Here is a 24,673-nt window from a genome sequence, read left to right on the forward strand (position 1 = left end):
ATACCATAGGCACAATAGCAATTATGGTGAATTTAAACTTGAGTTCATAAATTAGAGAAGTGGTTCACTTTGCAGAGTACATGTTGTAAGGATAAGTGCAAGGGGCAACTGCCTATACAAAACAATCACAGTGTAATGAATGTCCATTTTATGAAAATGTAGAAATCTTATCTGGTTTAATGTCTGAGTAGTGGGATGTGATATAGTTACTAAGAAGGGTGTCTAGTATGATGCTTTGCTTTACTAATAAGATCTTCATAAAATAATTGCCTTGGAAAGAGAATTTTTTTTACTTTAAAATTAATGGGGGGAGGAAAAGCAATGCAGAAGGTCATAAGAACTATAGAAGAATAAGGACTACTCAGCAATTGTTAAAATGTGTCTTGATAGCTTAATGTTCTCTTAAGGCATTTAAAGTACTTTTCTACTGTTTCTTCCTTGTAGGAAAATCCATTTAGCAAGTATTAACAGTTCATTATGAAAGACTATCAGTGGAAAGTGTCATTTCTCTCTCTCTCTCTCTCTCTCTCTCTCTCTCTCTCTCTCTCTCTCTCTCTCTCTCTCTTCTGTGTGTATGTGTGTGTGTGATCTACATCTTGCTTTCAAGCCAGATCTGGAACCATCACCATTTTTTCTAGGCAACAGGAGAAGGGAATGTATGGGCCCGCACTGTTTGACAGCGGAAAAATATCTGTTTATCTGTCTCTGAATAGAGGAAAGAGATCTGAAACCAGTAAGAAAAAGATTTGTTTAATGCTTGAAATGGAGCTTGGCTTATGTTTTTATCTTTAAATACAACTTGTGGGCTGTAGAAATAGAAATTAAATCAAGCAGGATTCAGTAGCAAGACACCCTTCCCTTCACCCCTCCCCAGGCCTTCTTTAACAAGGGGCTGGCGTGTTGAATTATGCTGGCTGACAGACTATGGGAAATGTCAGCCTTGTTTTTCTGCCCCAGAGCTTTGTACTAGACAGCAAGTTTGAAATTACATCAGCATGTTTGACTGGTGGATAGAAAACCCATCAAGGGCAGATTTATTACAAACTGCCGGTTTCCTATTAAGAAACTGCTGATGAGTTTTGAGATCAATGAATATTGGACATCAATTTATTCTAAGGTTTTGTGCATTGTTTTTTCTTGGCAATCTCAACCTTAAAGTATACTTAATTTGCTTTCTATTCTGTTACTTCTGTGGCAGTTATTGGAAAAATATCTCCACACTTTGTTTATTTGACATTTTAAGTGGGTTGCTTGTCCTTCAGTTGCTAAGGTAACCCACTGGATGAATATTCGTGGTGGAGAGAATGTCCCTTAAATTAGGTCCTATGGTAAAATGTTAAATTGTTTCATAGTTCTTCCCCACATAAGTGCATACAAATGTGTATCATGTGACACTTTATATCTTTGATTAAAAAATATCTTAAGATACTAAAACATATTTTCACTGTCTTCCATCCCTTGTTTAACTTTAAATTATCTTTTTCACAGAGAGAATTAGGGGTTATACCCATGGCGCTCAGGACTTATTCCTGACTCAGGGATCATTTCCGGTGGGGCTCAAGGGGTCATATGTGGTGCTGGGTGGGGATCAAAACATGTGTTAACCCTGTGCAAGGCAAGTGACTTACCCACTATTCTGTTTCTCTGGACCCCTAGTTGATAATTTTTTTTTAGTTTATAATTTTTAATGAATGGATTTTTGGCAATAAAACCATTTAAACAAAAATAAACTCTTAAGAGAAAGAACATTTCTACTCCCCCCCCCCTTGGCATCATTAGGGCTTATTTATTTATTTTTTGTTTTATTTTTGGACCACGCCTGGCAGTGCTCAGGGGTTACTCATGGCTCTGTGCTCAGGGCTCACTCCTGGATAGCTTGGAATACCATATGGGATACTAGGGATTGAACCTGGGTCAGCCATGTGCAAGGCTGATGTCTTACCCACTGTACCATCACACATGCCTCTCATTAGGACTCATTTTTTACACTTAGATAAGCTCTTGGTTAGCACATGCTAGGTGAGCTACTATGTTTCAAGAAGAAAATACAGCACAGTCTTTTCCTCTCAAAAGTCAGTCTTTAATTTTCTTCTCATGACAAGAGCCCTTGTCATGAGAATGCTATTCGGGTATCCCAAAAAGAAATCGAAAGAGCTGTGCTTGGAATATCACATTTCACTCAAGTGAGAGAAGGAATCAGGAGTTCCGACCTCCGTCGACGATCAAGAATTAGGGATGCTGTCTCGTTTGCCAAGACATCAAAAATCAGATGGGCTGGACACGTATTGCGATTTAGAGACGACTGCTGGACTAGAGCTGTTACCGATTGGATTCTATGGGATGTCAAAAGACCGTGTGGCCACCCACCTACGAGATGATCAGACTTCTTGGTCAAAACCCTGAATGAACAGTTGGAGGCACTTCATGTTCCTGGAGCAAGTTCCTGGAGATACCATTGGGTTACACTAGCATGCTACAGGGATGAATGGAGACGTTACTGGTGCCCATTCGAGCAAATCGAAGATCAACGGGATGACTAGTGATATAAGTGATACAAGACAAGAGCCCTTAGATTGGAATAGAGGGTTCCACCATTGCTCTCATATCTGGGAAATTAAAAAAAAAAGCTATATTCAGGTGTCTTTCTCCCTCTCATAAGGTTCGAAGAAAAGAAGTGGAGGCTTTAATTTTCCAGTATTGCCCTAAATGTACTTTCCCAAGGATTCAGGACAGTGGAGGATTTGAAGTTTACTCCTGGCTCACCACTGCCATCCTTGCTTCTCTCCTCTGGGAACTCTCCAACAATGCAGGTTAAGTCTTTGCTTTGAGAGACCGGTCAGAATGTTTGATAGAATCCAGGGGCTAAATCTGAACATGAAAATGCTGGTAGCTGAGGCTTCTCATATCAATTTTGCAAAAAAAAAAAAAGTGAAACCTTCAGCAGTATCATCGATTTTATAGGAGGTGAAAGTTGATAGCCTTCCTTGTACTACCTTATTAAAAAATTAGAAAACAGACTCTAAGAGACACTAGCAAATGGGATTGATGAGATAATACAGAGGCAGGGAGCTTGGCTGGCATGCAGCTGACCTGGGTTTAATCCCTGTCATCTCATAGGGTCCCCTGAGCACTGCTAGGAGTGATCCCTGAGCACAGGGCACAGCAGAAAACTCTGAATACACAGGGGGTTCCCCCTCCCAAAACCAGTTTAGGTCTAGAAACATTAGCAGATGAACAAATGGTCTCTTGCACAGAGTGGGAAGGGATGATGGTATGACATGATTGCTTTTTTGGGCACCTAATGACCTCCTGCTGCTTGGGCGCCAAGCTTCAGCCCATTTGTCTTAATGGCACATCTGGTGTCTTACACTCATGCAATTACATGGCCTCTTAAACAGCTAGCGCCCTTAATGTAGGCTTTTAAATATCACTGTAGGAAAATGATTTTCAAATGTACCATGTATCTTTTTAGTGACTGTTTAGTATATATGTTTATATATACTAAATTACTGTATCACTGTATCACTGTCATCCCATTGTGCTCATCAATTTGCTTAAGCGGGCACCAGTAACAACCCCATTGTGAGACTTGTTGTTACTGTTTTTGACAGATATGATATATTATATACAATTATTATATAATATATAATATATAAAAACACAATACATAACATAATATATTATATCTGTATATCTAAATATTTAGTATATATAAAAGAATAAAACATACTAAATAAAATATATAAATATATAAAGTATATAATTTGTATATATACTAGTTACTAAATAGTTACTTGAGAATTGTATATATCTAATGTATCTATAGATACACATGTGTATATATAATATATATAATCAGATAAATGTGCATGATTAGTGAATTCTACCACTATTAGCCTGGTAGTTCTTGGGAGCCTTGTCCCACAGGTCATTTCCATCCCATTTCCTTGACAGCCCTGGGTAGTGGGCTGGGCGGATAGCACTTTTTTTTTACAGATCAAGCAGCTTGAAACTTGAGCATTAAGTGGTTTGCCCAAAGCTACATCTTTGAAAGTGCCCGACTGTCATCCTTAATGCTTCAGTCAGTTCCCTTTGGCACTGTACAGTGTTGCATCTCAAGCCTTAATATCATGTATCAATTCCCACACTTGCTAATTGTCTTCATAATGTCCCCAGATTTCTGAGTTGTGTGAAGGTCAGTAATTAGATCACTCCCAACCCCTGCTGTGCTTGGGGAAAAAGCACGAATCCTACCATTGAGCCACAGCCTAGGTCCCTTCTGGTGGCGCTCAGGAACTCCAGGGCTGTACCCAGCAATCCTTAGGGAACCATGAGGTCCTGGGGATTGAACCTGGGTTAGCCACATGCAAGGCCAGAATCTTTACCTCTGTACTGTCTTTCTAGTCCCCATCTTTGATGATGGTTTGGTTTGGTTTGGTTTTTGGACCACGCCAGGCTCTGTGCTCTTGCAGCCAAGTGGGGGTGTTCAGCAGTCTTCTTTGATGTCAGGGATGCACCTGGAGTCAGCTGTATAGTACAACATCTAAACCATCTTTGAGTTTTGATAAAGACTTTCCATTGTTTCAGCTGAGTGAGTACAAGTAAAGGTAAAATAAAATATAAGCTACTTACATGAGATTAAAAATCAATCAAGGGGCTGGAGTGATAGCATAGCGGGTAGGGCGTTTGCCTTGCACGCGGCCGACCCGGGTTCAAATCCCAGCATCCCATATGGTCCCCTGAGCACCACCAGGAGTAATTCCTGAGTGCAGAGCCAGGAGTAACCCCTGTGCATCGCCAGGTGTGATCCAAAAACCAAAAAAAAAAAAAATCAATCAATCAAGCGCATCCCAGTTATAATATAATATTATAATGCAAATTTCTGTAATGGTTTTCGGACCTCAAAAGTTCCTACACTCTCCACCTGCCTCAGACACATCCCCTTTACCTTCCAGTAGTATTTATGTTGACATTGCTAGTGATTGCCATATTGACTTTCCTCTTAGTTTTGCCTCATATGTATCTCTATATGGTGTTATTTTCTTTTTTCCTCCTTTTTTTCTTTTTTTGCTTTTTGGGTCACACATGGCAATGCTTGGGGGTTACTCCTGGCTCTACACTCAGGAATTACTCCTGGTGGTACTGGGGGGATCATTTGGGATGCTGGGAATTGAACCCAGGTTGGCAGCGTGCAAGACAAACGCCCTACCCACTGTACTATCACTCCAGCCCCCTATATGGTGTTATTTTCACTTTTTAGAACTTTATCTTAATTGAAACACACTCTGTATGTTCTTTTTGATATTCTTGTCTCAAAATAATATTTCTTCATTTCTTTTGTGGTTTGCGATTCATTGTTATCATTAGACTATTAGTGTGATTTTCCTGGTCTGATTGCAATAATCTATTCTGTTGTGGATGGACATTAAGATTAGTTCTGTTATTGGCCATTTTACATATTATGCTGCATGTGACACAGGGACACACAAGTACAACAGGTGTGTATAGTAGGAGATCTGCTCTGGTGTGTCTTCACGGTTATTAGATGGTACCACTGTGTTTGCCAAGCGACTGTACTGGTTTACATGTTCTCCAGCAGTGTTTGAGTCCTTCAGGGCTTGTCTATTTATTTTTCAATCCCCCAACCTGAATCTTCTGCTAGTTTGAAGGTGCAATTCAGGTTTTGTGCTGCGATGCCAATGGTTGGAATTCGGATTGAGCTGTCCCTAAAATTGTTTCTTTGGCAGCCACCAAAGTGTCTGGCCCTCCCTGTTTCAGGTTGCAGAGACCTTGGAAAGTGCGGGATGTGCTGCCTTTCGTGCACTTATGATCACCAGTGGACCAGGGCAGGACAAATGCTTGTAGGAATCTTGGGTGTTTCATGGGGCAGCTCAATTTCCAGGTAGAGAAGCTGAGGCATGGCAGAGTCTTGGGCACAGACTTTGAGCCTCTTTCTGGGGGTAGCAGAGCCTCCCTTTGTGCATCGGGGGCACTGTTGATAGAAGACTCAGTCTGCTCAGGTTCTTTTTAATTGGGGTGATCTCATCCAGGATGTTGTAGGTCGCGCCTTTTAATGTTTGCCTTTAGAGCAATTATTTGTAATTCTGGTTTAGTTACATTAGTTCAAATGATCCTGGGCACCAACTAAACAGGAAGAGAAATATTTATCTGCTAGAAAAAAATTTTTTTCACCTAGACACTGCCACCTCTACCAAATTGTATGACCCCTTCTACAGCTTGTTTTCTTAACTGCTGTTAAGAATCTGAAACTCTATCACAAGCAGAATTATTTATCTATGTCACCGATGTTTCCTGTTTCAAGCTGTTTGCCTGATTCTGTGCTGCAAACACTTAAAAGTGAAAGCTGTCTTGAAATCGTTTGGTTAGTGTTTTGTTTTCTTCAAACATCAGAAAGCCTGTGTTCCAGCTTGGCAGGAAGTGGGTAGAATCTGGGAGAGGGAGGGAAGGAGTGTGTCAACAGTAAGTGATTCGGCCCCAGGTTTGCCAGCCTCTCCTGTGAAACACGTGTGAGGATGGAGCCAGGCCGGGGCCAGCAGAGGGCTGGTGGTAGGCCAGTATGGGCTGCCCTCTGGGGTAGAAAAAGCCCTGGCACCACACTTCCATGGTCCATCTGGTTGAAGGCGGCGATCTCTGCTGTGGACAGAAGCTGTGGAGAGCAAGGCCTGTAGTGAGTGCCCGCTGAGCCGTTCACACCACATATGCCTTCGCCAGTGTTATTGTTTTAAAGCAAGAACACCAGAAGCCCTAGATAAAGAGTGAGACGGTGAGACACTTGCCTTTGCATGTGGCTCTAGTGATGGCTGTGATCCTGGCTCGAACTCCTGGTACCACTTATGGTTTCTGGAGCATTGCTGTCTCATGAGTACAGAGTCAGGAGTAGTCACTGAGCACTGCTGGGTGTAGTACCCCATACCTTCCTCAAAAAAGTGGGTTTTTGTTTGTTCATTTGTTCAAGGAGATAACACAGGTAGTATAGGTGTTCCCTTTTGGGTGCAGTTTTCTTAGAAGGAAGCTGTCCTATAAACACTGGGAACTTTCTCAGCAGACTCAGGTTGGTGTCAGTGTCTTAGAAGCTCTCACCAAGTGCAGCCTCGAGGTGTCAAGCACATTGGGAACATGTCTGTGTATCTGCGTGTCTTCTTATCTGATCACAATTTAAGAAGGAAAAAGAAATCCCATATTAGGAGTCTGTTGAATAGAAACCCAACTCTTGAATAAAGTGAGACTAAGAGTTGAAGACTTTAAGATAAAATAATGAGGGGCCAGATAGATAGTTCAGTGAGTAGAGCACTTTTCTTACATGTGGCAGACCCCGGTTGCATCCCTGGCCTCCTGTATGATCCCCTGAGCCCCATCAGAAGTGACACCTGAGTATAGAGCTAAGACTAAATCCTGAGTTTAGCTGAGTGTGGCCTGCAAACGAAAATCAAAACAAAAAGATAAAATAATCAAAGGTGAGTTCTTTAATAATCAATATGGCTCATCTTTGGTAGGAGCCCGAGGTCTCTTAAGCAATGCTGTGGAGTTTCAGGAGTTATTCCTGGTCATAGTGAGCCAGGTCAGATATTTCTGTGATGCAATAGTGCGGACCCCCAGGGTCAACCCCATTTGACATTTCTCAGGGTCCTACAGAGCTACACTGGTACTGGAATTTTGATCCAGTTCGTTGCACAAATCTCCCATATTCCCTGCCCCTGAGACAAGGCTCTTGCCCCAGCAGGGCTCTGTAGAAGATATCCAGTATATTACACAGATGCCTGCCAGGGGGGCACAGTCTGTTTGGGATGTTTTGGCATTTCAGATGGTACTTCACTGGAGGGTCTGTGCTGTGTCACAGATGAGTGATGGATGAGGGCTCATTTGCTTGTTTGAAATAGAAGACCTCACTGACTCATCCCAGGGACCTCAGAGTCTCCTGTTTTCTGGATTTGGGAAGCAAACCTATTTCTGTGGCAGCTTCTCATCAATAGGGATTAGCTCTGAGAACATGGAGTGGAAGTGGTGGTTCCTTCACCATCTTGCATCTTGGGCTTCCAGAGCCTGCCCTACCTGTGTCACAGTGCGGCCTTCAGTGGGAAGTGGATACTGTGTGTTTCCAAAGGATGATCTCTTTCCCAGTGCTGGTTTTCCCTGGGATGGCTTCACTGTCTGGAGTGAAGAAAGGGTGGTGTGAAAATGTGCCATAGTGCGGGTAGTCCGCAAACTCCTTGGCTTTTTCACATCTATAATAATGATGCATTTGGATTAGAGGAAAGAAAGAAATCAAGGTGGGAAGTAAGAAGAGCAGACAGGAAGTAAAGGGGTGCAGGGGTCCAGGATCTTGGGTACATAAGTGATTTAGAAGAGTCACATAGCTATATATTGTCAGAAACCATCCCCAATAGGGGCTGTTTTTTCTTTTTTTTTGCTTTTTGGGTCACACCCGGCGATGCTCAGGGGTTACTCCTGGCTCTGCACTCAGGAATTACTCCTGGAGGTGCTCAGGGGACCATATGGGATGCTGGGATTTGAATCTGGGTCCGCCTCGTGCAAGGCAAATGCCCTACCTGCTGTGCTGTCACTCCAGCCCTTTCTTTTCTTTTCTTTTCTTTTCTTTTCTTTTCTTTTCTTTTCTTTTCTTTTCTTTTCTTTTCTTTTCTTTTCTTTTCTTTCTCTTTTCTCTTCTTTTCAAATGTTTTTTCTTAATTCACCATAGGGACACCATGGGGGATTAAGACAATAAAACAGAAATAAGAGACAAAAGCCTGGAGTTGGGAGTGGTGATAATAGCCTCATGGACTGAGAGCCCCAACTGACTTTCACTAGTGTGGTACCTATTGCCTTGAATCAGGATTCATTAGAAGAAGAACAACAACATTCTTTGGATTATTGCCTAGCTATTCCATCTTAGCTAAACTTTTGCACACCTGAGGGCCTCAATATATCAGACAAACATCTTAATAATGGGCTTATCTCAAAAGGGATGTTTCTTGCGGGAGGAAGAGCAGAGACAGAGCAGTCACAGAGCCTGTGGGCACCATGGCTCTCCTCCCAGTGCCTGCTCTGCTTTCCCGATATCAGGTTCCCGTTTTCTGCACATCCTGCCTTTCGCTCCTCCTGTCTATCTTAATCCTAAATTCCCAACAATATAGCTAAGCAGCAGAATCACTAACAGTAAAGGCAGGAGATCCAAACCACAACAAAAGAACTTTAAAACATGCCTGTAGAAGAGGCAGGTGGGGGGAGGGGGGAGGGCAAGGGTGTGGGTGTGGGAAAGAACTTTGGGACATTTGGTGGAGGGGAGTTGACACCGGTGGTGGGATTAGTGCTGGAATATTGTGCCCAACAGTCAAATAACTTTGCAAATCATGGTGTCTTATTTAAAGAATAAAAATTTTTTAAAAAGAAGGAAAAACTTATAAAATCCAATAGCACAAGGGACTACCAGGTTTATTTCCACTACTGCTGGGGAAAGTGTGTGGTGAGGAGGCCATCAGGTGCCTTGGATGAACTCGACCAGGTGTTCTACCACCTGAACTCTCTTCCAGGCTCCAGGTTCCTCCTGATTCTTCTGTCCAAATGCATGGTCACTGGTCAAGTTTAAGAGGCCAACTTTGTAAACAGGGAAACTAATACCATGTTTTTCTTTCTCTCCAGTTTCTCTACACAGAGAGTCTCTTCTCCACCTCGCAGTGAGATGGGGCCTGGCCAAGCTTTCCCAGTTCCTACTGTGTCTACCTGGGGGGGTGCAGGCCTTGGATCTACCCAATGAAGAGGGCGCCACGCCAGTAGACTTAGCTGTCCATGGCGGACACACTGAGCTGTTCGAAGACATCACAAAGTGAGTTTGGCAGTTTTCCCTTAATTGCTTCCATAAAGCCTTCCAAGCATTATAGAAAAGTAGAGCTAAAACACAAACTAATGTTGGTTTATGCTTTACCATTAGCTCTCATATGATGAAAAAGAAATTGGAAAGGTACATTAAAATTTTCAAAGTGCTATGTAAATACTAAATATCAGTATATTGTTGCTGGGTATGACTTAATTAACATTTAAAAATTTTATTCATGGAATTGGATTTAATTAATTATTGTTATATGGTACACAGGTAGATATTGGACTAGAAGCTAAACTTCCTGTTATTTTTTCCTTGTTTGGGAAAATAACCAGCAACCAACCCTTTACACAGAATCTTGTCTTTTTGTGTGGAAACACAACTCTACTTTCCTAAGTTTTATTTTATTTATTTATTTTTTTCTTTTTGGGTCACACCCAGCGATGCACAGGGGTTACTCCTAGCTCTGCTCTCAGGAATCAGGAATTACTCCTGGCGGTGCTCAGGGGACCATATGGGATGCTGGGGATCGAACCTGGGTTGGCCACATGCAAGGCAAATGCCCTACACGCTGTGCTGTCATTCCAGCCCCATACTTCCCTAAGTTTTAAGGGAGGCAGCACCACTTTCTTTAACACTGTATGAAATCAGTAACCAGGAGGGTGACATTTTCTTTGATAACTTTGTGTGCGTAGTTGTCTCCAAACCCAGAAGATATTATTTGTTTTTTAAAGTTCAATGCTTAGTAAATCCATTGGTGGATAAAAGCTAAATCCTCACTATCTGGTAGAGCTTCTAGTTTCTCTCTTCATCTTTAAGCACAGGCTCAGTGACTTGTCACTAGCATAGACTATTTTCTGGAAGATTCTGGAGCACCTGCCAATAATTAGTGTTCGGAGTTTGGAGAGAAGGCCCTGAGTTGAGAGCACTCCTATTGTGTCCTATGATTTCTGTTGTAAACATGTTGCCTAAATTATAATAGTAAAAGCCAGAGAGTACAAGTGCTTTTTGCGGATATCTTTTTGCTGTTCCTTATGATGAAGATAACATTTAGCTAATGAGGTAGACCCTCTCTTTGCTAAAGTACACACTCAGTAACAAAACAAGCTCCCGGACAAAGAGGGATGAGGCCAAGACCCGATTAGTAAAGTGAGGCGTCTGCGGGAAGCCTTGTGGGGCTGAGGTGGCTGCTTCTGGCAGCACTAGCGTCTCCTGTCTCCCTCCCGGGGACTTGCTCTTGCTGGTGTCACCCTGTGAGTCACCCAGCCTGGTGTGACCTGACATTAAGCTCACACACAGCTCATAAAGTGAGTAATTGCTCTTAGCCAAGACAACCGAAAAATAAGTTCCATTCAAGAATTTGGCTTGAGACTGTTGTTCTCTGTTTGCAAGTGTATTCAAGAACAGAATATGACAGAATAGGAACAGAATATTCACGTGTGTTTGGGCTAGGGTGACAGCAGAGCAGGTAGGGTGCTTGCCCTACATGCTGCTGACCTGGGTTTGATCCCCAGCGCTCCACATGATCCCCGGTGCACCGCCAGGAGTAATCCCTGATGCAGAGCCAGGAGGAGGCCCCGACCATCACTGGGTGTGGCTCAAGACCAAAACCAAACAAAAATTCACGTGTGTTTTAATTCGCACGAGGGAATGATTTGCAGCAGTGAGCCAGCGTGTTGTGTATATCTCACTTGTTTGTAACATCCAAACCTCACCATGCTCCCTGGAGAGCAGGTCTGTTTTCCACTGTGACCACATCATAAACCGTAGGCTGCCAGCTAATTGGTTCTCCCGCAAGCGGCCCCATTAAAGCCAGTCATTCTTTTTTTTTTTTTTAATCAAAGGAGAACAGAATATCAAGGTAAAGGACTGTGTTTAAGAATCAGTATTGGTTCATTAGCTATGGAAATCTTTGAAGTCGATAGTGTGTGTGAATGGCTTTTGATTCCACAGCTCTCCGGGTAGGAAAAGGAAGAAGACTTCATTAGGATGCGGTTACATGATCTTAGGTGTCAGTACGGTAGCCTTTGAGGTCTATTTTGCTTGCTTGTTTGCAGGGTCGATGAGAGGATCGGCAAGCCAGGGCTGGGGTGGGGGGACTCAGGAGCTGTGAGAAGGTTTGATTTTTTGGTTTGTATGGTTCAGTTTCCAGGGCCAGTGCTCCCCTGGCTTCTCCCGAGTGCAGCTCCGCGAAGATGTCTTCCTGCAGTACGTCCACTCGTCAGAGACACTCACCCTCACGCTGAACCACACGTCCGAGCACCTGTTGGAGGGAGACATTAAACTCTTCAGGAAATACTTCTGGGATAGAGCCTTTCTCACCAAGGTTGGTGCTCAGCTATGCTGGGGATGCAATAACTCACCCCTCTGGAGCACAGACAGCAAATTGTTATTTTGGGAACAGTGAGGATTTTGGGGAGGGGGTTGGCACTCCCCACCCACCCAATGCAATCTCGGGGGACATAGACTTGGAAACTTATGTTAGCAGCATGAAGATGCTCAAAAATTTGTCTTGACAGTAAACATAGGAATTTGTGTAATCTTGTTTATTTCTTGCGAGCTAATCCTACCAGTGTTGGGGGTTTTGATAGTCTGATGCTGGATATATTCTATGAATTCATTGCTTCCATTATAATTTTTTTGGTTTCGTTTGGGGCCACTCTCAGCTGTGCTCAGGACTTTCTCCAGGTTCTGCACTCAGGGATCATGCTGGTGGGCTCGGAGGACCATGTGGGATGCCGGGAATTTAACCCGGGTTGGCCGTGTGCAAGGCAAGCCCTACCGACTATAGTATCACTCTAGCCCCTGCTTCTATTACAATTTATATGTAAATCACATAAACTGGCGGGTTATTTTATATGTATGACATCTATTTCTGGGCTTTCCCTGTGGTTTAGGTGTAGTTACATGTTGGTCCCAGCATATGGAATGTTCTAGAATGGGGACTTACCATTGAAAACAGGTCTCCCCCCCTAGCCCTGACCCCGACCATAGTCCAAAGGCATACGAGCATGACAGCTCCTTCTGAAGCTTTTAAGTATTTTATCTTCAGTGTTGTTACTTTTCTTTTTTGTAGAACCTGAAAGACTAGAAAGACTATTTTAAATGAAATATAATTTTGCAAAAAATCAAAAAGGCTTTTATGGAGTTCCTCCTGGGTAACTATGATCAGAGGTGTGAGGAGTTTCCTCTCCAGACCTCTTGAGCTCTTAGCACATCCATCTTAAGGTCCTGCCTTAACTGAACTGCCTCTGGTAGCCTTTAGTTTTTAAGGACGTTCAGGGTTGAGTTTTCTGCACAATAGCACTTCCTCTTTGTGCTTCAGGAGACTTGTTCTTTCAAGATGCTAATGCCTCCAGCCATCCCTGTGGTTCACGCTCAGGCCTTCATGGGTGCGTTTCCTGCCACGGAGTCTTGGCCTGGCTTGGCAGCTCTCGCCAGCAGGCTCCACCTCCTGCTCCCGCAGTAGAGCCCAGAGAGGAGTGTGTCCTGAGAAGCACCCCTGTCTGCCAATGCTAGGCAGCACGTGACTGGTGCCAGATCCCTCCCCAGTCCCCCAGGAAGGAGAGGGCATCTCCTGTGCCACCACAGAATGATTGACTGCTCACTCCATTAGCAAACCCTGTGGCTCCCTAGGTGGGGTCCTTTGTGGTTTCTCTGCAGTATTTGAAATGAAACTGACAACCTTGCGGGAGATTCCAGGTGAGTATATTTAGATGCCTACATAATTGATCACAGTGGGCTGCACAATAACAGAGTCCAAATGAGGGTGTACTCCTGCTTCACGGGAGTTTTCATGTTGTGAAAAGCACTTGCTGAAGAAATCAGTTCAGATGGAATGGCCTTGTGTTTCCTGTTCTAGCCCATCTCTTTCTACCCTCTGTGGCCCGGTAATAAGCAGGGAGACTAGGAGGGAGAAAAGAACCCAGTTTCCTTAGGCCATCCAAGGGCATCAAGCCGAGTTGCTGGCAGTTATAATATTCTCAAATTAGACATTTTCTGTGGTGCTTCTTGATAGGTTAGATAATTATTTTCCAAAATGAGCAAAGTGTGATTCTCTTAAAGATTGTCTACACTAAAACTTTATAGTTTGGGGTAGCAAAGGGTAGGATTTGCGAATACAACAAAGTTAAAGTCTTTAAAAGGTTCTGTTTATTGGAACTGGAGCAATAGTACAGTTTGCAGGACACTTGCTTTGCATGTGGTGATCTGAGTTCTAGCCCCGGCAACACACGGAGTGCTCCTCCAAGCCCGCCAAGAGTGATCCTGGAGCACAGAGCTATTAGTAAGCCCCAAACACTGCTGGGTGTGACTCACTCCAGCCCAATCATAAAGAACAAAAGGTTATATTTATTTTGCAGCTTAGTCCATTTGTTTTCAGACACAACTCTGCATTCCAGAGCTGCACGTATAGAAAGCTTGAGAACAGATACTGTAGACCTGTGTTTCTCAGTCATGGCCCCATCTGACATTGTTTTTTACCTGTGCCCGCCCTGTCCCACTACTTGATATGCTAGTCTTATCCTGTGACTAGTATTTAGTTTATGTGAGTTTTCACCTGTGGTTCCTATTGGAATATTCTGGGGTCCCCATAGTTGAGAAATGCTCTGGATCGTGACCAAGGGACTAAGTTATTCTCAGAAAATCACAGCCCACCCTCAGTCTTATAGAAGCATCTTTCTTTCTTTCTTTCTTTCTTTCTTTCTTTCTTTCTTTCTTTCTTTCTTTCTTTCTTTCTTTCTTTCTTTCTTTCTTTCTTTCTTTCTTTCTTTCTTTCTTTCTTTCTTTCTTTCTTTCTTTCTTTCTTTCTTTCTTTCTTTCTTTCTTTCTTTCTTTCTCTCACTTTTTGAGTCACACCCAGCAGTGCACAGGGGTTCCTCCTGGTTCTGTACTCAGGAATTACTCCTGGAGGTGCTCAGGGGATCACATGAGATGCTGGGATTCGAACCCAGGTTGGCTGTATGCAAGGCAATGCCCTACCCTCTGTGCTATCGCTCCAGCCCCTTATAGAAGCATCTTTCATCTCACTTTGCTCAGTTATTCACATACTTTTAGAACAAAATCTTGCAGCAGAAATCCAAGTTTGCTTTGCCCTATGCAGGTGTTATTCAGGGACTCCCAATCAGAACCAATACTTGTTGGGTTATAAAGATTTTGTGCTATTCCATGAGGTCACAGCTATACTGGTGGAGCCATATCTTGCAATGAATGCTGTCCATTTAAAAGGACAAATTGGCACCAAACACCCCAATTTAAAAGAGATGCTAGGAAACTATAGGTGAAATCTTAGCTCGATCTTCTGATTGGGGATCAAACCCAGGGCCTTACGCAGTTAGGTGTGTGCTCTACCATTAAACTACATGCCTGACCCCTGAACTTGATCTTTTCATCTTTCAGTTATTTCCTCATCACAAAGCCTTTTCTGCTAATTCCTGTGCTCATAATTTGGTTCTAGAACCGGACTAAATGAATAAAATAACTCTGAAATTTAAGTTCATCTGAAGTTCATCAAATTTAACTCGCATCTGAAATTACTCATTGGAGTAAAAATTAAGGTTTTTTTGATCTTCACTGTATCACTGTCATCCTGTTGCTCATTGATTTGCTCGAGCGGGCACCAGTAACGTCTCCACTGTGAGACTTGTTGTTACTGTTTTTGGCATATGGAATACATGACGGGTAGCTTGCCAGGCTCTGCCGTGCGGGCGAGATACTTTCGGTAGCTTGCTGGGCTCTCTGAGAAGGACGGAGGAATCTAATCCGGGTTGGCCGTGTGCAAGGCAAACGCCCTACCTGCTGCACTATCACTCCAGTCCTTTTTGGATCTTATGGACAAAAAACAAACAAACGAACAAACCCCCAAAACCAAATTTTTTTTTCAAGTTTTGTTTTAGAATCAGAAACCAGCACCACCTGAGCCCCTTTCCACAGTAGCTTGCCCATTGACTTCATCAAAGGATGAAGACTTGAGAGTTTGGGGTTAAGGTTCACCCCAAGTGAACATGTGAGGTTTTTATCTTTAGCCTTAAACTCTCACAGTGAACCCCGTTCATCTCCACCCTCTCCCGAGACCATCTCCTCAGCACCCTCCCAGTCTGTTCCACTCAGTCCGGGGGCTGGGCTGGGTACATAGGTGCAGGTCAGGGGAGTTAACAGCCCCTGACTGCAGAGGACCAGGCGCGACTTGCCTTGACCCTTTGTGCTTGGGGTAAATTTGTGTATATTTTCTTGTTCTCTTTGCTCTGGCCTCAGGATGTTGTTCTGGAGGAGTTCAGAGCCAGGCCTGGAGACACTGAGCTGCATCCCAGGGCGGCCGGGCGGGGCTCAGGGGTCTGTGCCTGTTGGTAGGGCTGCCTGCCTGCCCAAGAATTTGTTTTGGAACATGTGCCCGCACAGTCTTGGGCTTTTTGACCCGTTGGCACATCCACACATAATTCTGTGTTTCTGCACTTTTTCACTGTCTGTGGGAACATTCATTGGAAAGGAAAATACCGACAGCTCCAAGAGAGCAGGGCCCAGTCTCGGCCAGCGACAGCCACAGCAGCGCCCAGGCACTCAGCTGAGCTCACTTATCCTGGGTTCGTCCCCTGTTCTTTCCCTGTCACTCCACTGGGCCCGGAGGTCCCTGTGCCCTAGTGTGTGGGTGTGGGCTTGTTTAGGTGGACATATGCATAATGCATGAAACAACAATCCTTCTTTCCAGGTCCAACAGCTTCTGCTCTGTTGTTTTTTGGCGGTTCATGCATTATCTTTCAGAGAATGTTCTGGAAGTCATGACCTAGGTCAGCAGTGAAGAGTTAGCAGCAGTTTGCCTCAGGCCTCCAGGATCCTGCAGACATCCTGGGGGGCTGCCTGTGTGTGCTCCCAACCACTTTATGCACCCCTTTCTTTCATTCTCTAGCTCTCCGGGCCAGGCTCTGACTTGTCTCAAGTTTGTGTTGGTTATTTCCATCTCTCGGTTGCACCTTGGGAGCTTCCAATCATTTCAATGATTTCAGTGATTTTTATCTTCTTCCTTTCTCAGGCTCTTGGAGAACAAGAAGCCAGATTCGAGAAACTATCAGCCATGCCTTCCAGTGCTGCAGAAACTGAAGAAGGTACTACCTATATTCCTTCTCCATGTGGGGTGAATGCAGAATGGGGTAGTGATGAGCTCGTTGACATGGGTGAGGAGGGAGCAGAGCAAGTTTGGTTTGTTCAGCCGGTCCTTCATTTATTGCTTTTTCTTAACTTTTCCCCATTTGCAAATTTCTGACACTGAGCTGTGTTAGGGAGTCTTCCAGGGGCTAGCAAAGGTGTTTTATGTCACCAGGAGAACCCCCTGGGTGTAGAGAGAGGGGTGGTATTGGGGGGGAATATTAGATGCTTTTCAGAGTACAGACTACCCCTAACTCCAGTGACCCATCATCTTGCCATGCTGATAGGCTCAGAGATGGAATGCATGCATCCTCTAGTGGTGGCAGTCTGTCACAGAAATCTATTTCTCTGTCTTGGGGCCAGGGAAGCACTCAAGCAGTGCTCAGGGGTCCAGGAAACCATTTCTGGCAGTTCTTGGTCAATTGGATCAGCAGTTCAATGATGTGGTGCTATGCCGACACTGTGATTCCAGGAATTCCCCTGGCCACCCCAACTGGGCAGTGCTCACAGGCTTCCCAGGATGCACCTGGCAGCACCCAGGGATGCTCTGGAGCTGTTTGGTGCTGGGGATGGAACCCAGGCCAGCTGCACACAAGGCATGTGCCCTAATGCCAGCACTGTTTCCCTGGACCCAGGAGGTCTGTTTCTATAGCAAATTGTCATTGGTCTGTTCTATGTCATAATATAAGGGATTGCATTGATGCCACACTTGTATTTAACCCAAGAATATTATACTGTAAAGCTCCAATATGAAGTTTAACTGCATAGGAATCTCTAGTTGAATTCAGGCTCTTTCCACCCCCTGCCATTTTTGAGTTTGGGGCTTACCTGGTGGTATTTAGGGGCTACTCTTTGCTCTCCACTCGGGAGTGACTCCTGACAGTCAGAGATTGAACCCAAGTTGGCTATATGCAAGGCAAATGCCTTACCCATTGTTCTATTGCTCTGGCCCTGGTTCTTTCCCCTTTTTTGATGTACAAATCAGTCTCATCTGTTAGTACATCCTAGGAAAAATATGAATTTTTATTAAGGGTGAATAATATGGTACTTTTGTCAAAAATGGGTTATTTTTGTACCCAAATCCAGTAATTACAAGTATTTGATATGTCTTTAGTGTAGCCTGGGCAAAACTTTTGCATGTTGAAATACATGTTATCTTTTTATCAGTTATTCTCTTTTGTTTCATATTTTAGAGCACATAATAATTTATTTTTGAAAATATACGTGAGGATTGGGTTATACTTGGTGGGTATATTATCTATTTATTTAATTTAAGGATAGCAAAGGAGAATTATAAAGTATCTGTTACCATAAAAAGATAAGATTTGATCAGATCCCTACTCAGCCTTTTGGCTAAGATCAAGTGTAGTATCTTTTATTATCATTTTAATAGCTGATATGTCCTCTATCAAAGGATAATATATTCATAATATTCTTTAAACGATATAAATCAAGCACTGTTGAAATTTATATGGAGTAATATCACCCTCTCCCCCAAACACATACACACAAATAAACAATGCAATTCTAGGATTAAAAAAAGATGGGAAACTTCTCTTTCTCCAACTTCAAACTATATTATAAGACTGTAATAATCAAAACAGTGTGGTACTGGAATAAGAATAGATTCTCAGACAAATGGAATATAATTGAAAATCCAGAAACTGATTCTTTTATATGGACAGTTATTCTATGATAATGGATTAAAATGTATGAAGTGGAGCAGCAACAAGAGCCTCTTCAACAAATGGTATTGGGAAAACTGGTCATTTGCAAAAAAAAAAAAAGCATATCCCATTTTCACCCATGCACAAAAGTAAAATCAAAATGGATTAAAGATCTCAATATCATACCTGAATCCATAGGTTATATTGAGGAAAAATGGATAGAATGGTTAATGACAGACTCTAGAGGCATCTTCAGTGATTCAGTAACATTGGCTGAACAAATGGAAGCAAAGATAAACAAATGGGACTATGTCAGTCTCAGAAACTTGAACTGAAAAGAATATGTTAACCAGAATAATAATAAAAAAAGACTCACATACTGAAAGAGACTTTTTGCCCACCACCCATTAGATAAAGATAGATAAAGCACTTGAGAACATTACAAAAAATACCAACTAAACCAATCAAAAAATAGGGTGAAGGGATAAATAGAAACTTTCTCAAAGAAGACATACAGATGGCCAAAAGGTATATGAAAAAATGTTCTGCATCCTGATCATCAGGAAAATGCAAATCAAAATAACAATCAGATATTACCTCATACTAGAGAGATTAACACACATCACATAGAACAAAAACTACCAGTATTGTAATAGATGTGGGGGAAAAGGGATCCTCATTTACTGCTGGTAGGAATGTTGACCGGTTCAACCCTTTTGGAAAAACATGTACACTTCTCACTAAGAACAGACCTTCCATCTGACTCAAAATTTCATTTCTTGCCATCTATACCAATGGCCCCCAAACTATCTTTAGAAAAGACATTTGCACTCCCATGTTCATTCCAGCACTATTTACAATAGCTAAAATCTGGAAACAACCTAAGTGTCAAAGAACAGATGATTAGATAAAGAAGCTAAGGTACATATACTCAATGGAATACTACTCAGCTATTGGATGAGATAAAATTGTGCAATTTGTTGCTACATGGATTGATCTGGAGAGTAATTAATCAGAATAGGGGCAGGCACAGAATTATCTTTCTCATATGCAGAGCTATATAGAAATGTAATGGGAGAATAACAAGCTCCCGGAGGCAAGAAAAATTGGGAACTGGTCTTCAGTGGGTAGCTTACCATGGAGGGCAGGAAAAGATGGGGAGGGAGTCTAGGGATGGTGGTGGGAACAGACACTCACCTCCCCACTATGGTGGAGGTGGTGGTGCTAGAATATTAAATGCTTGAAACCCTGCGTTACCTGTTTTGTAAGCCATGGTACCTAAAAAAATACAGTTTTTGGATAGGACTAGAACTCCCACACTAGATGCTGGGATTAGGGAATAAAAATAGGGTGAGAACCTTATTCCTAAACTGTCACTGCTGCACCAGCTTAATAGTGGTTTCTGCTCTTAAGTAGCAGCAAAGAGTAGTTCCTTTGCAGGCATTTGTTGGCTAGTAGAATCCTAAATTCCTTGCCTCTGTGTTTGTTAAAAAAAGGTGGTGTGGGCCAGAAATATAGTGCAGGGCTTCAGATGTTTGCCTTGTATGTGTCTGACCTCTGTGGATTCACTGGCACCACATGGTGCCCAGAGCATCTCCGGGCGCATCCCTGGACCTATCCCTACCTCAGCACTACCAGGGAGACTAGGTAAACCCCAGCGTCACAGGGTCCCAGCAGCCCTGAATCCTCAAGCGCTTATTGAATCTCAGCTCTGACTGGCTGAAAGTAATGGGACCCCCGGATACTGAACACTGCTTGAGAGTCCTCCTCCCCCAAAAGCAGTGGTGGAGCAGGTCTGTATCTATGCTGTTGGACATTGGTGTGGCCCACAGTTCAGTGTGACCACTGAACTCCGTCCAGATGTGGGCCCTGGAGGTGGGGGGGCGAGTGTTCCCTGATGGCAGCTGGGAGAGAGGCCATGCTCTGGCCACCTGAGGAGGTGCTCAGGGACCTCCTGGTTTCTCTGCAGAGATCTGAGGAGAGCCTCTTTCTGGTCTTCACTGGGGCCCGTTGGCTGTTGCTATGCAGCTGGTGTACTTTTCCTGTTGTGAAGATAATGCCTCAGGCTTCTTGCTTCTAAATGACAGTTAGAAAACTTGGAGCTCAGTTGCCCACCAGTTGCAAACGTCTGGGGTGCTTCCAGCCACATTTTTGTGCACTTAAATAACATCTTATTTAAGCCTTCACCTTTGCTCCTTCTCCTGAAAAACGAACAACTTGTGACTTTTACTTTATCATCTTGTATATATTTTCTCTCCTTAATTTACATCTAAGCTAATCTGGAACAAAATGGAAGTATAAATAAGTTCAAATTCCCAGGTTTTGTCCCGAAAGAACCGAAAGTCTGGAATTGAGGCAGAAGCACCAGTTCTCACAGCATTTGTGATAAATGCTATAAGAAGTCTATGCAAACTGCACATGAGAATGCTATGGAGAGTGAGGGTGAAGTAGTCTAGGAAAGCTTTCTGGAGGTGGTGGCTCTGGAGCTCTAATCTACTGGAGCAAAGAGCTTAAAGACAGTGGAAATACATGCAATGCCGAGTCCACATCAGGTGACACATGGGGGAAATACAGATCACCTGCAGTCCCAGAATATGGGAATGTGTTTTCTTTCTTGCATGTGTGAATGTGTGCATGCCGGTAGGTGATACCAGAAACACAGTTTGGGAGGAAGGAAGATTGGCAGAGCTTGACACAGGGTAAGGCACTGTAACTCCACCCTGGCTGGGCTGGAAGTCATTTGATACATGTTAGATCCTTAATGTAGAAAGATCACTGTGTGAGAGCATGGAGAGTGAATTGGAGGGGTGGCTGCTGACAGGAAGGAAAGGGGACTGCACCTTTGCAGTGGGCTGGAGAGGTGGACAAAATCTGGAGCAGTGGGGACAGGTGGGTACCTTGACAAAGATGGAGGATCTCAAACTGAGGGCTGGGTGGGGAATGATTGCTTCATTTCTGGGTTTCTGGTGTGCCAGGGTTGGGAGAGATCTTTCAGGAGGCAAAATCATGGCCAAAGCATGTATTCCCATAGACGGGCAATCCAATGCAGATGGAGTTGATTGAACACCTATGAGGAAGTTGGATTTACTGGGTTGAAGTTGGACTGAAGGCACTCAACCTGTAAGCAAAAGAATTTTGTCGGAAATTGGGGTTGGAACAATAGCAGGTAGGGTGTTTGCCTTACAAACAGCCGGCCCGCATTCGATTCCTAGCATTCCATATGGTCCTTGGTATAGCATCGGAAGTAATTCTTGAGTGCAGAGCCAGGAGTAACCCCTGAGCATCACCAGGTGTGTTCCGAAACAAAAAAGCAAACAAACAAACAAGAACTTGGTCATAAATGGAGGTTCTTTAACTCCAATAATGAATTCATATACATCATCAAGCATGTCTCCATCTCTAAAGACAAGCTCTTTTATTATTCTTGAGGACCTGTTAGAAACTGTACGTGTATTCCAGCAGAGGGCAGTATTCAACAAAAGCGAGAATATTCAGTGAATTTTAGGAGTAACTCAGTTGGAAGAGAAAACATTTTAAGACTAAGAAGAGCTTGACTTTACCGCTCCCCCGAACCTTTAACCCCAAAGTAAACTTCCTATTTGAAGTATAATTTAAAAAGACTATTAAAAAAACATGTTTTTCTGTCTCCTCTGAGAGGGGATAGAAGCTCTAAGCTTCTATCTGTAGCTGTCATTAATTAAAAGACACTAACCTGAGCCTGGATTTCCATTGCTGTCTCTGTTCGTGTGATACATGGTTTTATTATTTTCTGTGAACCAATTATGTTTTCATAATTTCATGATTGTAATTGTATTCCCAGATGATGGGAGGCTATTCCAAATAAATTAGATGGCCAAAAGGTCATCTCATTTTAGATACATGCAGACTAATAAACTAATTATTAGTATTTGTTAATCTGCCACCAGCTGATTATTTCCATCCCTTGCTGCATTTGTCCTTATTTGATCTTTTACCCTAGTATTTTCTCAAGAGCACAATCTTGTTGGCTTTTTTTTGGTTTAGTATTGCTTTGGGGGATCATATGCAGAGCCAGGGATAAACTTCTGCATGGAAAGCATGCACTCAGGCAATGAGCTCTTTCTCTGGGTCCCAGAAAAATAATCTTCTGTGATACTCTGAAAAATGAGCATTCTCTGGCTCAATAAGTAGAAAATACTGCATACAAAATTCTCACTTTGGAGCTTCAACATAAAGACACCTCTTTGTAGGTTCTTTAAGACTTGCAATTAAGAAACCTGTGTAACCTCAAATTAAAAAAAATGATTATGAACAAACTGTTTTTCATGGTTCCCAGTATCTGGTGGAAATGGTGACTGGGATAGACTTTGGAAAAGGCTCTTTCTCCTCTCTCCTACTCCTGCCCTTCTTGCAACTTTTTCCTTCTACTATCTTACTTTCACCTGTATTCTTGCCCCCACTGTTGGCACAATAAGGCTCTCAGTGGAGGGGGTTAGAAACTCCCCATGCTCATCTCCAACACTCAGGTCCCCTCTTTCTCCCACACACCCCGATTCTCTACTTGGTGCTATTTGGGAGGTTTGTTCCTCACAGAGGTTAGGGGACCCTCAATCATTTAGAACCATTGCAATATCATCCATCATTAAGTGAATTCATTTTCTTTTCTTTTATTATTTTCATAGTTAAAAAAACTCGGTGTGATATTCTATTTCAGCTTTTGAAACACTTGTCCTATATTTTGTTGGCTTCTTCCCTCATATTTCTTCCACATTCCCATTAGCAAGGGAATAGGGTTTAGATAGGTTCTGGGCAAAATGATTTCTTTGGACCTAAAGTAGCAACTCATAACAGTGGTTTTCAAACTTTTCCCCTATGGACCAGCACTAGTCTGTGGGTTGGTGGTTGGAAACCACTGGGCTAGACCGTCTTCTTCCTCAGGATTCTCTGGAGAAGGTGGGAGAGCCACGGATACACACACACACACAAGACACAGTCCAGGCAGGCAGATATGAGTTCTGTCGGTTATATATTGTTCCATCCCATTAGTATTTGCTCAGTGGCCACTCTGTGCCAGGCACCAATATTCCAGACAATGGTGACTTTAATAACCAAAAAAAAAGGCAAACCCTCCAAGCCCTGATCATCTATCTCTAGGCACGACCTTCCTTCTACTGTCCTCTGTGCCAGACACTGCTGTGGTTCTGGGCGTGCTCCCGGAGTGGGGCAAAGCACGTACTCTCAGCACATGTCTTCCAGCGGCCATGGAGGGAGGCATTTTTGGTGTGTGTAGGAGAGCTTCTCTCCATTTTATTCTGGGGGAGAAATGGTAGCAAGGGAGAGATCACATAATGGGAAGTACTGCAGCTTGCAAAGCAGTCACGGTTTAGAGTTTATCCTCTCACCTGCCTTTTAATAGAATATTCCCCACACCCTTAATAAAGTGTCTCTCAAGTTAGTCTTTGGGCTGCTGGTCTAGGTTTCTTTCCGGCATATGTGTGATGGAGATGTGCAAACAGTGGAGACTTGAAATGAGGTCCCTTCCACACGGCTGAGCTGTCTCCTTAAGTTCTCATCATGGGAGCTTTTTTTAGTGGTTTGCATGCTCGGGCAAGTCTCTTCAAGGCTAAAGCAGCCATCAGCAACAATTGGATTCTACTAAAACCCTCAGCTCTGAGCAACCTCAACCTGGCTTCTAAAAGCTAGGCAAGCTACTCGGATGTGTGTGTGTGTGTGTGTGTGTGTGTGTGTGTGTGTGTGTGTGTATGAATAAACAGTGAGGTGGGAATATCATTGAGTACTTGCTTCACAGTAAAAAACATAAATGAGAAAATGCATCTAGAGTACACTGACCAGTATCTGCCTGTCACAGCTTCGTCAATGCGGTCTCAGCAAGTTACCACAGAAGGCTAAAGAGGAGTTGGTGGTAATTAGGTGCATTCAACTATCAGGACATAGCTCCAGGATGAGATGAGATGATTTTTGGCTTGAACACTCTTTAGAGGAGGTGTGGTAGGGAGAGGCATGGTTGTGTCTTCTTATGTCAGTGTCTCCTGTG

General features: G+C 43.2%; 1 protein-coding gene and 1 pseudogene across 3 annotated transcripts in view; both read left to right on the forward strand.

The window, feature by feature from the left end:
* The window catches only part of ARHGEF28 (Rho guanine nucleotide exchange factor 28), a 362,811-nt gene that overhangs the window by 154,701 nt on the left and 183,437 nt on the right, over window positions 1-24,673 (forward strand). For all 3 annotated transcript variants that reach the window (XR_008629316.1, XM_055132605.1, XM_055132609.1), the window contains 3 exons: window positions 9,658-9,841; window positions 11,981-12,161; window positions 16,860-16,932. Coding sequence is in view for 2 of the 3 variants with exons in the window: in XM_055132605.1 (XP_054988580.1) it covers window positions 9,658-9,841; window positions 11,981-12,161; window positions 16,860-16,932 (438 nt within the window). In the remaining variant the exon portion in view is untranslated. The remainder of the gene's footprint in view (window positions 1-9,657; window positions 9,842-11,980; window positions 12,162-16,859; window positions 16,933-24,673) is intronic.
* LOC129401102 (U2 spliceosomal RNA) lies at window positions 18,306-18,419 on the forward strand (annotated as a pseudogene).

The sequence above is a fragment of the Sorex araneus genome, chromosome 1, assembly GCF_027595985.1.
Source record: "Sorex araneus isolate mSorAra2 chromosome 1, mSorAra2.pri, whole genome shotgun sequence".
NCBI lineage: Eukaryota > Metazoa > Chordata > Mammalia > Eulipotyphla > Soricidae > Sorex > Sorex araneus.